The sequence below is a fragment of the Stegodyphus dumicola genome, chromosome 6 (assembly GCF_044657685.1).
Source record: "Stegodyphus dumicola isolate Sdum_Otavi_A_Nest chromosome 6, ASM4465768v1".
Classification (NCBI taxonomy): domain Eukaryota; kingdom Metazoa; phylum Arthropoda; class Arachnida; order Araneae; family Eresidae; genus Stegodyphus; species Stegodyphus dumicola.
The window spans coordinates 78,668,761-78,683,869 of NC_140773.1; the positions used below are offsets into that span (position 1 = coordinate 78,668,761).

General features: G+C 31.0%; 1 protein-coding gene across 6 annotated transcripts in view; it reads left to right on the forward strand.

Moving 5' to 3' along the window:
- Positions 1-15,109, forward strand: part of LOC118185660 (uncharacterized) — a 154,346-nt gene that overhangs the window by 107,492 nt on the left and 31,745 nt on the right. For all 6 annotated transcript variants that reach the window (XM_085818563.1, XM_085818565.1, XM_035355552.2 and 3 more), the window contains one exon: positions 1,665-1,805. In XM_085818563.1, the coding sequence (XP_085674689.1) occupies positions 1,665-1,805 (141 nt within the window). The remainder of the gene's footprint in view (positions 1-1,664; positions 1,806-15,109) is intronic.

Genomic DNA, 15,109 nt, shown 5'->3' on the forward strand with positions numbered 1-15,109 from the left:
TGCTGTAATAAACTGAGATTTAATATAATAATTAACACTATATATCAGTTTACGAAAACGTGATGATACTTTTGAGAAATTTTCTGTGCCTTAATTCCCCAGTACACTAAAAAAATACAATGAATTGTATAATGATATTACTAACAAAATGATGTCGATGATGCATCTAATTTTTACCTTTTTATTAATCTAAATAGATATGTCATTAATTTATAGCTTTGAAAGTGAAAAATGTTCAATAAAATAATATGTGATTATGAAAGCTGTGCAAAAGACAAGAAAGCATATTATGGATACCTGCTTGAGGAAAAGGATGCCTTTGTAGATGACGTTTTCAGGGAAACTGGTTTCGTATATACAACCTAAAATTCACCAAAATACCAAGCAACAAACGCATTCGCCGAAATTCAAACCTAGGGAAAACTACCAGTATTCAGTTGTAAAAGAGAGTTACATCTATAAACAGGAAACATGCTGAAATAAGTATTTATTTCATCCAACAATGATATGATTTTCTGATATAATTTAATGGAATATCACTGTAAAAGAATGAGAATCATTTCTTTTTCCTTTCGTAAGGAGATTTTTTTTTCCGCTTTGTTTTCAACATTTGGTTGAAATGCAAATTAAATAAGTACTTACAAATGTAGAATATTGGATAGCCATTGATGATTTCGAGATTCTGTTTCTGAAATTCATTTCATCTGTCATTTTCTTAAAAAGGGGATAGTGAAACCAACTTTCAGGGAGTAAAATAATTACTAGAAAAGAGTTTCTAATTTTTTTCATTATTTTATTCCCAATTTAAATTTATTAGAACATTTTTCTATCCTTAAATGGTGATTTGCTTTCCGAGAACATTTTCTGAAAGGAATAAATTACTTAGTCTTCAAACCACGACAAAATCTTGCCATTGCCGGTATTTAATTCCCTTCATTTACTGAGATAACCTGCTTTGTTATAAGTATGGTACATGTTTTCTTACTGAATTTGCATGCTCAAAGCCATCTAAATGAAGAAACGCTATTGTTAATATCAGGGTATGAGTACATATATGAAAGGGTTATATATTTTTCAGAATTCCCCTATGAGCTGTTTATTCTTAGGGCAGAAAGAGGAAAAAGCTTGCGTACATCGCCATTCTCGGAAACTAGACAGTACCGAACACATTACTAGACAGTCCGGTTTGCCGAACAATAGAGTTTATCTGATTCCTAGTTGTAAAAGCTGACAGTTATAAATTGCTATGTTCATGGGGACCTTCGGAAGGAATCAAATTACTATAAAAGTTCCTCTCTCTTTTCAAAACTCTCTTCTATTTGAAATGAATAAAATCATTTTGTACGGTTTCTAAGTTTATTGGATAAAATAGGGCATGGAGTAAATTAGCATATGTATACATTAGAAATTTTATTGACAACATAATTTCGAGGGGGAAAAGATACAGTTTAACAATAGCTGAGGTGCTTTAAATTTGAGGTTAGTTATGAAAATTCTTAGTTCTTTTTTTTGAAACCTTTATGTTGAAGTTAACATTTTTGTATTCTTCACATTTTGTACTTTAGCTTTCTTCAATCAGTTATAGTTTTAAAATTATCAAAGGTAAGTTTATTTTTCAACTTATATAATGGATAATGGCTCTGATAGTGCACTACTTTCTTCAGATACTGAATCTTGCGAATCATCAGAATCTGAAAGCGATTCAGATCCAAGTTGTGACGACACAGATGCTAAAGACTGCTGTCAAATAAATGTGCAAGATACTCCACCAGCTCCTTCAAGATTTCCTTTCCATGGAAATGAAGGTATAATCTAAATGTTATTCTTTTCTTTCCCCTTAACTGAATTATTACACCCAAAGTGTTTTCTTGAAATTTGTGAGTTTGGTAAAAGAACTTTTGTTGACTTATATTGACTTATCTCAGAAAGCGAGTTCACAGAACTGTATTTTTAAAATTTTTATTTGAAGTATTAATAATTTAGAAGTGTTATTAAGTTTATTCTAAAAGCATTAGTTTGAAAGTATTCATTTTTTGATATGCTGCGTTTGAATATTTTTAAATACTTATCACTTTTCATTATAAATAGAATTCAGAGTTATGGCTGCATTTTTTATTACTTTAATGCTTTTCTTTGAATGCTTCGTAACAGGTATATTGATATCAATGGTGAAATGAGCGGCAAATTATACATATAAATATGATTCATATTTATATGATTGTATGGTATATGTTTTATTATAGAAATTTTAACATATGTTTTTTCTGCTTATGAAGTTCAAAATATTTTCATATCATACTTTCAACTAAAAATATAAAATTTAAAATGAAATATCAAACATATGAGTTGTTAAAATGGTTTTGATTTTAGTATTTTGTTTCCTATTAATTTCTAGTATTCATAGCAAAAAATGAAATGTCTATTCCTTTTTAGAACTTGAAAACTACTCTTAATTTCTACTCCTTTTTAGAACTTGAATAGTTTTGTTTAAATTTTTATGTTCGTTTTCCAAATAAATAACAGAATTGAAATAATAATTATGTTCTTATGTTACTAAATAAACATTTAACTGATTGTTTCTTTAGATGGCCAGTGTTTGGCGGAGAGTAACAATTCTGTTGATTGTACATATAAATTTGCATGGATATACATAGGAATGTACGTGTATGTACGTGTACTCAGTTTTAAATTATAAATGAAAAATCATTTGATCTTTTTAAGGGGAACAAAATCTAACTCCGGATGAAATTTGACAAAAAAGGAAACGTGCGTTGCAAAAGAAAGTTGTTTCTTTCATCGAGAAATACATAGTTTTTTCCTCAAGTCTTTCAACGAACCACTTCTTTAAGTTCAGATCTGAAACTAAGTTTTAAAACTGTTCTGTTATGCTCTTCTCTTAACTGCCTTAAAACGTTATCACAGGATTTTCAAAAATCGATTTTATATGTGTATTTTTGTCTTTTTTACCTCGTAGATTTTCAGATTAATTAAATTAGAATGTATTAATAAACCATGATGTTAGTTTTGAATTTGATTAAGAATGAATTATTTTATTTTTGTTTACGCCTTAAACTATTTTTAAACATTGCTTTATCTTTTGTTTTGCTACTGATAAAACTCCTTTTACAAGTTTAAAAATTCCCATACCTGTATGTTGTGTATTTAGTATGAATTTATCAATAAGAAATAACTAAATCTTTTTATGCAATACATTCTCAAATATTACCCAGCAAATATAAAGTTAAACAACTTCCTGAAACAATATTGCTCTATAAAAATAGTATATTTATGCAGATAAATAATAGCTGAAAAAATGTCAGCATTTATATGACCATTGAACATTTATGTGCAATCTATGTTCTGCACAATCAGTACATTTCAAAAGCATCAGTACTTCTGTATCTATTGCATTCATTGCATACAAATAGATAATTAGATTTCAATACCGTATGAAAAAGTGTTTTGTATCAATTGAATAAAAAGTATGTACACAGATTTAAATGTTCTTATATAAGCTTAAAGAATGTATTCAATAATGTGGTTTATCCTTACACTCAAAGCTAAATAATCAAAGACAAACTTCTTTCTAAGTTTCCGTAAGCAGATTTAAATTTTTATCCTAATAATTTTACTACTAAAAAAGAAAGGCCCCCCTAGGTTCAACTGTTTAGTGTAAAATTTTACCTCAGATACTTTGTATATTGACTTATTTGCGATTTCCTCAATTTCTATTTTAATTAAGTGCTGAAACTTCTACTCATAATTTAAATTAAATAGCGATTCTTTTTATACTAGACAATAGAAATAAGGAAAAAATCGATATTACTGTGTTTCTAGCAATTAATTATTCTTTGTAATGTGATATTATGTAGTACACATTATTTACTTTATGAATGGGATTTCTGGAACAGAATGGATTATCTACATAACTGCAGCACTTAAACGGAGTGCATAGGAGACCTACATAAGAGGAATTTAGGCTGTTCTTTCTCTTTTTTAAAGCTTGTGTGGTAATAATAAATTTACCATTCATCTCGAAGGTATTGCTATGGTATTAGGCTGCTTTCAGACGGCGGCGTAAAGGGCATAGAGGCATAGTCATAAGGTCATAAAATACGGGAGTTCCATTCACATCTGCGAGACGAGTGTCTAAGCTGTGGCCAATGAGAGAAGCTAAATTTGCGCATGCGTGGATGTGTCTACACTTTTCGCGCCCTGTTTTCCCGCTCGATTGATTTCCCACGTTCGCTTTGCTTGTTTTCGTTATTTTGTGTCATGGCTTTTTCAGCTCACCACAAAGTTTGACTGGCTCAATAGAATGCTCTTTTATCTGCCCTTCTTATTAGCCAAGTAGCAACGGAAGAAGTTAAAAAAAAAAATGAACGAAATGGTCTAGACATATTCTTTTGGAAAGACCAAGACTTCGTTGGCACATATTTCTATGCAAAGCAGTATGGAATATTTCTGCATTGGACTGTAGTACTCTCTATACTATAAATATGCACCTGCATATTTATATATATAAAACCTTCTTCAATTTTTATATGTAATTTCTCTTAGGAGAAATACGATATTCTAAATATGCTTAATTAAAAAAAATAATCTTGAGGATAAACGACAGATAGCCTATATATAATATTTTTTCCATTTTGCAGATGTGAAAGCAGTTAAGCGGAAAACAGTACTTACCATACATTAATTTTTTTAAAAAAAATTTAAATCAAAAGAAGCATGTTTCTGTGCTTAGCACTCCTTATTCACTGTCACTGTCGATCACTACGGTAGTTGGCTGCATTACCAGTATCAATTATTACTAGTACTAGTATCCTACAACTGGTCACCATGACCAGCAACTACAACTATACCTGTACAATACTATGAAACGTTCACCCAAAAATGTATTTTATGCTCAGTCATTAAATACATTTTGCTGTGTTGTCAGCTGTTTGTATACATCTATTTCTAATAATTTGCATGTATAAGCCGCACCCCTGAATTTCATATGCTTTTTCTGAAAAAAAAAGGGGGGGGGTTTACACTCAAGAGACTACATTACATAGTAAACACTAACTTTCAGGAATTTTTGTGGATAATTCTTAAAACTGGTTTGTTTACATCGTATGAGTAATTCAAATTAAACTCCGCTCTCCTGTGAGATGTCATAGATGTAAGTTTCATCCACGTCTGTTGTCAGAAGTAATTACTTTTAATGATTTTTCATTTGCTGACAGATTATGACAATTCTTCACTCACTGGCAGACATGCATATTAAAGCACCAAAAAGAGTTTAATTTCAACATATGCTGTCATTTCTATTTAGGACCAATATCTCAAAAGTAATTTCACATTGACAAATTTTAGGTACCCAAGTCTTCAAATACAACAAAATTATAAACATTCATACCTTATCCAGGAATTTCTGCCAGAGAAATAACATGAATTTAATGCTAAAAATTCAATTCAATTGATAGTAATAAAGAGTGGATAATAATAACAAATACTATTCATTAAGTTATAGTCCATGTTATGAATTATGTGTGCTGTACTCTGTTCATAGTATCATTAAATATTAACAAGAGATCAAATACAACACAAATTAATAAGTATAACACAAATACAATTATAATAATACTGTTACGGATTTGGTATTTAAATAGCTAATGTTAATAGAGTTATAAATAAAATTGTTTTACTCCCCGTACAGTGCCGCGCGTTACGAATAATAAAAGAAAGCTAAGCCGGAAAAATTAAAAATACAAGAGCGCGTGCATTTAACATTTAGTAAATAAATATCTCTCTTTGATTTCGAGAAAATACCAGAAAGTTCTCGCGGATTTAAAAAGCTTATATAAGCGGCAATTCGTTGTTGTTATTTAGTTAGTTCTAGTGAGCATCAAGTTTAATACTTATGCAATTTTTCTATTTCTACTCGCTTTTATTTAATTCTGATGAGGAGGTACATTGTTTTCAGCCATAGGCACTTCGTAACTTTTAATCATTGGCACTGACATTATTTAGTTAGTTGTTGTTTTAAGAGTTTGTTTAGAAAACTGCTCTTGTTGACTGTAGCGAACTCGCGGATTAGCTTTCTTTATCTGTTTTGAATTACGTTCTGTTTAATGTTTAAGTAGTTAAAAGATAACATCTGTGAGATATTGCAATACCGTACGAATATCTTAGAAAATGTAAGTTTTTTGTTTTATTTATTTGTGATAATAATAAATCTTATTCATTTTTCATCGGACTTGTGCATTCAATTCATAACGAACCCGTACACACGCAACAATTTTTGGTGTCAGAAGTGGGATTTTGAATGCCAATTACAAGAGCTATGGAAGAACAGATGAGGCAGTTGATGACTGCATTTGCTGCATTCCAAGCAGAGATCAAAGCAGATCAAGAATCCGTTAAAGATGAGATCAAAACAGTTAAAGAAAAGATGGATTCTCGTCAGGAAAAGATTGAAGCAGGACAAGAAAAAATGAAAAGAGAATTTACCTGCATAATAGAAAACAAATTTAACGAAGGCAGAATTGACGCTGTTGAAAATAAAGTTGGACACAAAGGAGAAAGAGTTTATGCTATGGAGCAACGAATCGAAGGAAGAGTTTCTGCCGGCCAACAACAAATTGATGACAGGGTTTCTGAAGCCGTTTCCAAAGAAGTTAACGCGTTAAAAACGTTCATAGCTTCATCAGGAAGAAATTCGATGCTTTAAATTTTTACCCATGGTTAACAAACGATCACAAGGCAGACGAAGGTCACGACCGAAGAGCATCTGGAATGGAGAATAGCTGGTAGTCTCGTATTTCTCCTCGACCCTAGTGTGATTTCGGTAGATTTCTGAGCAGTGTTGTTCAGACAAGGCGTCAGCGTTTCTAGGTAAGGATCCCTTCTGATGATGGATAATTGTGTCCTCTGATGTTGAAAGCAGTCTGTTGTTTTTGAAGTCCAAGGAAAAATTGCATTTCCTTAAAACGTTCCATCCGAGTATGCCAGAATCTGAAATATCTGCAACATATGCCGCTTACTATCGCAGCTATGCTGAATCGACTTAGCTGGGAAGGGTTAAAATGCAGTCTGCAGGGTAACACATGATGGCATCCAAATGAGTTTATCTTTAAATTGTTGAGCTAAATCTTTCCGAATAATGTTAACATTAGCTTCTGTGTTCAATGTTCATATTGCAAGCAATTCCGTTGATGGATAGTCCATTACTACTCCCACTCACTACAGAAATCTTGAGCGCTTTAAAACGAGGTTTTCAACTATCGTTAAAACTCCGCTCCTCGATTTGATCGTTAATTTGTTTACTGCGACGTTGGTGGGAAATGTTCTTATTTTCTGTGGCCAATGGTGTTCAGCAGTTCCTTGGAACATGGTCTTAAGGTCCGCAGTTCCCTCATTTTGGTTCCTTGTCACACCTTTTCCACCTCATGGCATTTGATTGTCTGTTTACATTATCTGTCGTATTTCCTATACTCTGTGATGTTCTCCAGTTGCTTCGCATGCGGCCTTCAGCACTTCAGTTCCAGCACTTAAGGGTCGGTTTCTTGTCACTAATATTCCGTCTCAAGGCGTTGAGTTGTCTGGTTAAATGATCTGTCTTATTTTTCGTGCCCAGGGGTATTCTGCAATTCTTTCGTACATAGTTTTCGTTACCACATTTCCAACATTTTAGAGTCAACTTCTTCTCACTCCTACTCCGTATCAATACATTGATTTCTCATCTGGATAAATCATCGAAACGAGCCATTAATTTATCCACTCGCTCGTGAACTCGCACAGTTCTGACTGCGTAGCTACCTCTACGAGTTGCTTGCTGGGCTGCCTCGAATTCCATGGCTTGCGCTGCTTTTTACATTCTTCACATCCGTCATCCGCCATTATTTCGATATCCCGGATGCCATTGATAAAGTACTGCAGGAACAGGATTTCTCTTGTTTCTCTCAAACACTCCGTAAAAACGAGGCGAGATAGCCTTTCAACATCAGTGGCGAGCTCCTGGAGTGTTTACGTGGGCATCTGTTGACGGTAATTTAATTGAAGCCTGCTTTAGTCTTTCAAACATTTCTCTCCAAAGCGCAGGTCCAACGCACTGGATAGAGCTTCGAAATCTAGCCTTTTGTTTTCGGGAAGAGTCTGAATGATATCCGCCGTGTCTGCTCTCAGAGAAGCAGCGAGATGAGAGGCCTTAGCTTGGGAATCCCATCCGTTCGCTTCCGCCACTATTGAAAATTGTGTCTTGTACACTTGCCAAGAGGTCTTCCCATAATATGTGGATAATTTCAAGGAGGGATGAACAGGCATAGGTAAAAATTTAAAACCATCAAAATTGTAACTTGCCTTCGCTACGAATTTCTTTAAGGTGTCAACTTCTTTGGCTACTGCAGAAACTCTATCGTCAATGTGTTGTTCGATTTGTTGTTGAACGCCAAAAACTCTTTCTTCAATTTCTTCAGCTCTGTTTTCAACCATGTCAACTCTGTCGTCTATAGCTTCAAATTTGTTTTGTATTATGCAAGTGATTTCTCTTTTCATTTCTTCTTCGCCTCCTTCCCCATTCATGACTTCTTTAACAGCTTCCATCTTTTCTAGAACGGCTTTCATTTTTTCATTAACAGAAACTTGACCAGCATCTATCTTTTCTTTAGCGGATTCCTGTCCCGCTTTAATCTCCTCTTTAAAGAGTGCTTCACCAGAGTCCATGTTTTCTTGGAATGTAGCAAAGCAGGGACGAGCTGTCTCAATTGTTCTTCCATCACTTTTGTGATTAGTATTCAAATCCCAATCTTGACACCAAAAAGTGCGTACGGGTTCGTAATATATTGAATTTACAAGTCTGATGAAAAGCAAATAAAATTTATTCTTAACACAAGAAATAAAACAAAATGCTGAAATTTTTCCTGACAGATATTCGTACAATATCACAATATCACACAGTAGTTGTATTTTAAACTACTGAAACGTTAGATAGAACAGAATTCAAAGCGCAGAGAAAACTAATCCTATCTCAGCGCGAATTCGCTACAGTAAACAACAACAGTTATCTAAACAACAACTGAGATGTTTTTCCTCTGGCTTTTTAAAGCTTTTTAATAGTGCACGAGAACATTCTGGTAATTTTCGTTTTCTCGAGGTTTCTTGAAAGCAAAAGAGTAGAATTACAGTTACGGCTAACATACAATTGCATTTATTCAATTTAATTATAAATTACGAGACATATATTTATGAAATACGAGTGCTCCTGTATTTTTAGTTTTTCGCCGTAGCTTTCTCTCATACACTAAACTCGTCAAGCGCTGCATTTCAGGGCGAAATAAAACAATTTTATAAAATATTGCATTACTGGGCTTTCGGTAAAACATCTAGTACATCCATGGCAATAACATCCATGAAATAGATAGACAGTATTTTTATAAAATCCATATACTTTGTGGGTTTTATGACTTATATTCAGTTTTTTCCCTCTCCTTCATATTAATATTATGCTTTTGAAAGAGATAATCTAACCAAGAAATGGATTTTTTAGTATATTAATTTTTAAAATAATTCCTTCATCGATAGCAATAGTATTTTCTCGTAAAACCTTATCTCTATAAATAGCCACATGTACACTGCGCAAAAAATTGGGACATTTCTATATTTTCCGTTCTACTGGGCCAATTGACGAAATTAAAATTGCGTTTTCCATGTTTCGGAAGCGTAACTCAGGATTTGTATTATTTTTATGTATAGCATTGTTCTAATATGTGTATTTTTAAACCAAAATTGTCAAAATTACACAAGTAGTTTTTAAAAAGTTAGCTGTCAAAATTTTAGCTATTCAGCGTTAAGTTTGATAAGTATTTATTAATATCTCTTTTTTTTTATTAAACTTATTTGATTCCTCCTTACACATTACGAAATTTAGGTTCATTACAAATAAAATTTGCCCATTTTTTAAAATTTACTTTTAAAATTTGTATATTTAAATAATTTTTGTAAATTTTTCGAAAATATTTTGAATTATAAACTACAAAAGTTTAATCATCATCTTAAAGTAGATGTATTTCTAAGTATACCTGCAAAACATTAGAGTTTTTATTCAAAATTTCCTAAGATATACGTGAATTTACATATTGGCGCGTTTCGAAATTTAGCATACTTATAATAAGCGGTAATATCGCCAAATGAGGTTTACGTACTTTGTTAAAATTATTTGAAAGTATGAACAATGACTTTTTTTCCTGCTCTTGTACAGTAAAAAAAAGGAAAGGAAAATAGGTTGCTATAAATTCAGAATTTTGCCAAGTGAATTATTCTTGGCGCAAAACTTAAAAAAATGAAAATTTTTTAAATTTCTCACCAAAAATTGCAAAATTTAATGTTTAGGCATAATTTCAGTCGCAGAATCAAAATCTGGATAACAATTGGCATGTTATTTCACAACAAATTCGATTTTTTGTCAAAATACGTTTTTTTTTCGCAATGTACTACATCTACTAGTGTAACACATTTAAACGGATCAATATTTGCAATTTTTAAGAATATTTTTCTAAACATCCTTTTCTCAAAATATCTGCATCAGATTTATAATATTTAATAATTTCGTTATGAAAATCAAAAACTTCGTCTTTACAGAATTATACCATTCATGAAGGATTCTCTTTGATTTGAAGTCATATAATCATAACCATAATAATCTTTAAGTGGATATTTTCCTATATAATTTTGGTTGTAGAGTCATTAGGTCTTTGATGCTGGAAACTTGAGAAATGTGCAGTGCCCTGTCCGGGACTCGAACCCTGGTTCTCTCGAATATGCTTCCAATTACACCACGAAGCCATGTGGAAAGAAGGGAGGAAATATCTTGTATGGTTTTTAGATGTGTTAAATAAAAGAGGAAAATATCATTTAGCTAATTCTTTTAAACCTAATGTTTTCGGAAAATTTCTCAAGGTATACGAGTATAAAATTAGAAGTCAATAAATGTTATGTCATAATTGTCAACTTTCATATAGATGAGTTTATTTCCTTGATAGATAGTAAACACATTAATATTATTTTCAAAACAAAGTTTTCTAAAACTGGAACTCAAATTCTTTTCCATAATGAGCTATTACTCTATAACCTTAAAGTTCTATATCAAATATCTGTTCACAATATTTTTCATCGTCTTTAAATACTTTTTCTTCTCGTGTAAAATCATGATCCCTTACTACATTAACTTTATGAATACCTGTTCTTGATTGCCTTCAAAATTAAAAAACATGTATTTTTCTGTAAATTCTCCACAATAATATTTGTTACGCCAATCATTCAAATATTTAATTTTTTTTATCCGTACATATATTTAAACTGAATTCCGTCATTTTCTTCACGTAATTTACACCATTCTTTATTCTTTTTATGCAAGTACTTACAAGCATGCCTCCTACAACTTTTTTTTCTTTTCATATAACATTAAGGTTCTTTTTAGAATCCATTCTTTACAATTTTTACCTAGGATTTCACCACATTTATTCTCTTTTATATATCTTACCTTTTTTGACATATTTTGCTTACATTTTGAACATTTCCTTAGGTTTTCACGATCCTATTCTCTATTATAATTTTCAAAACATTCTCTACCTTTAAATTATCAAAAACGATCTTTATAGGATGTTTCTTCTTCTTCACAATTACTGATTTTTACAAAATATCTGTTAATTCAGAAGTCAAACAACAAAAATCAGCGTTATACCTACAAAATTTTCACAGGACTAGTTTCGATGGTTTTACCGAACCATCATCTTCAGCTGCAAAACCGCAAAAGCTATTTGCGGTTTTGCAGCTGAAGATGATGGTTCGGTAAAACCATCGAAACTAGTCCTGTGAAAATTTTGTAGGTATAACGCTGATTTTTGTTGTTTGACTTCTGAATTAGTATTTATTCGGCGTGTTATTTTGTCTTAATTAAAATATCTGTTGTATTTTAGAGCACATTTGGGTTCATTTTTTTATCATAACTCACTTTGCAATAATGAGAATAATTATTTTTTCTTAAAAAACCTGTAACGATAACCTGATAGATTTATTAAAGGTTTGGATTTAGAATACTTAAAGCCGGAATTATAGATCTAGCTAACAGATATTATCGTTATTTTTAATCTGACAAATACTTATTTTGTTATCTGCATCTTTTCATTCCATTGTTTTTTAAACGTTTACCTCCTTCTGGTAATTGGACTACTGTAAATTAAAATACACACTCAATTATGTCCAATTCTTTATATTGAGTTTTATGGTTTAAAACATCTGTATATGTCTCAAATGCATTTTTAGTAGACATCATTGGAGGATGAATAATTTTTCTGTATAAATTTCTTAAAATATTGTAATATTGAACATGTTTTAAATCATTTAATACTGCTGCTCTGTCATTTTTATAGGTGTTATATTTTCTTATATATTCTTCATAACATTTTGTAATTTTATAATTTCGTTCGAAATTTTTTTCTAATGTTTTTATTCTCTTTTTAGGTTCAAATTCATTAATATCTTTATTAAACCTCAAATTGTAAGAATCTCGTATTATTAAATTGTTTTTTTTATCTACATATATACCATAAGGATTAAAAAACACTTAATAATCTTTTGGTTTTAGGATGTGCTTTATCTACTAAAGTCTGTAGTTTCTTTATCATATTTCACCTTAGAAGATTCAAATATCTTCTTAATTTCATTACGTTTTTCTGCTTTTTTTTAATAAACCCTTTCTTATTTTTATTTAAATAATTTGCTACATCTAAATTTAATAAATTGGCTAAAACATCGCATATATAACAAATCTGCGAAACATAGTAAATTTAATAAATCTGCTAAACATCGTATTTATATTTACCTATTTTTCTTATATAATTAGCTAATAATTGAATTAAATCATCTTTTTTATAAACACTAGTATATTTACAGTCTTTGGTCTCAGTATATTTTCCATTAATTAAGAAATATTTTTGAAGGAAAATGTTTACGTCAATATGTAGAACTGAAGATTTGGTTGCTATGATAATTACTCTCTACATTACCATTTTTATGGGTGTAAGAATACTTTTGCCACATTCACAATCATATTTTTTTGTTATTAACTTTAGAACTCCAAATTTTAAAAATACTGTGATATTCAAATTTCCCTAAACGGGTTTGAGTATAAAATTCACATAAAGATATTTCAACTTTACAATGACAACAAATTCTTAGGATCTCAAATTATTATGATTTAATCTTTGAAAGCATAAGGAAATTATTCTACATATTTTCATATTTATTTTTCGCTTTATTTTCAAGGGTTTTATCTATTTCGTTAAGACTATCATAATAAGCACAAACGTTTTTATAAAAGTAAATACTTATACATTCTTTCATAAAGAGTCAAGTTTATCAATTTAAGAAAAAACATGTCATCTACTTCTTGAGTTAAAATAATAATATTTTTTTTAGTTTTTTAAAGGAAAATATGTTACTATTATATATCTTTAAAAACATATTTTTAAATTATATTAAAATCGTAATAAAATTCATTTTCTGAACTAATATCATAAATTATTGATATTTTGCTATTTATTTAACGTTTCTTCAGATTCTTCTTTGTCTTCGGAAGCATCAGCTTTGCTGTCTGACCTAGTAGTGCATATTCAATATATTCTAGTGATCTTGTACTGCATATTCAATATCTTCGAAAAAACGTCATTGAACTTTTCATTGGACATTCTTACCTCAGAACTCTAAAATATGCTATTGTTTTAAAAGAATACAGTGCTAAAATTAATCATTCAATTCAAAATTTTTTGACTTTCAATGAAATGACAAATTGAGTCAAAATATCAGTTAACATTTTTTGACAATAGTTTTTGTTTAAAAGCAAATATGTTTTGTATTTTCAAAATTATATCTTTTACATTTTGCTGCTCTAATGCTTGTTCTTCCACCTTGCTCACCCAACTTTTCTTTTGAAGGGGATATATGTAAGATATAACAAAATATGATAGCTGTTTCAAAAAAATAGTTGGCTACCTCAAAATTAACATTCTAAATTTTTTTATCTGCCCCTAAATTCATCTCTTCTCACAGGTTCCAGATTTTTCTATCTTACGTAACGTTTTAATGCAGATACCTCTTGTCCAATCAAATTAATTGTAAACCAAAACTCTGAACTAAAACTTTTCCGCTTCCCAACCTTCTTCCTCTGAACTGCTATGACACTCTCCCTTTTTCGCATAAGCTCACCTGCTGGTAAGACGCTTTTCATCCATGCTGCTGCTTACTTGCTTAAAATGACGTCGTACTTCAAATTAGAACTTATTGTATTCAAATATAATTAGGAAACATCTTGTCTGAAAAAGGATGATTTGATATGCGTAAAGAAATAAAGATCGTGATTTTTCAAGATACGTTGTGCTAAATTGCGTCATCATGCTTTCCACTCTGCCACCTTCAAGCCATTACGGTCTTCTCGGTCATCTACGCAACATCGAAAGCTGTTAAAAGTTCCACTGTTTCATCTACGCATTTTTAAAATCATTACATGTTTTTCAGGATTTGCCCCCTAGACCAGTACTTTTGGGAACATTCGAGCATATTACGTAACCGCTCTTTTAAATAGAGACCTCGCGCCATTTTGCGAGAGAAACCGCTTTCTCTTTCTGCTGTTAAGACCTATGCTGCTACTCTTCTCATCTGCTTCCCTTTGTTCAAATAATATGACGTAGTAAACTTAATCTTATTTTAGTAAAGAATAATGATTTGCCATTAAAATTGAATAAAGATGTGGAATCAAAAGAGCTAACTTCTTCTGTATCATCATGTCATGCCAAGCTTCATTCATGTGCCCAACTGCCAAAACATTACATATATATGTGTGTTTGCTTGCGTACAACTGATAAAATGTGATAGTTTTATTACAATACACTTTTGAGAAAGATGACGTACTAAATTATTAAACATTACTTAGCTGTTAAGTGAATTAAAATTAATTCGCTAATCTTTTTATTGTATTCGAAATCCTATATTCTGCTTTTCTAGTTATGCTGAAACTTTTACGAACAACCCAGTCAATCCAAATTTAAAATACTGTCAAAACTTATTCTTA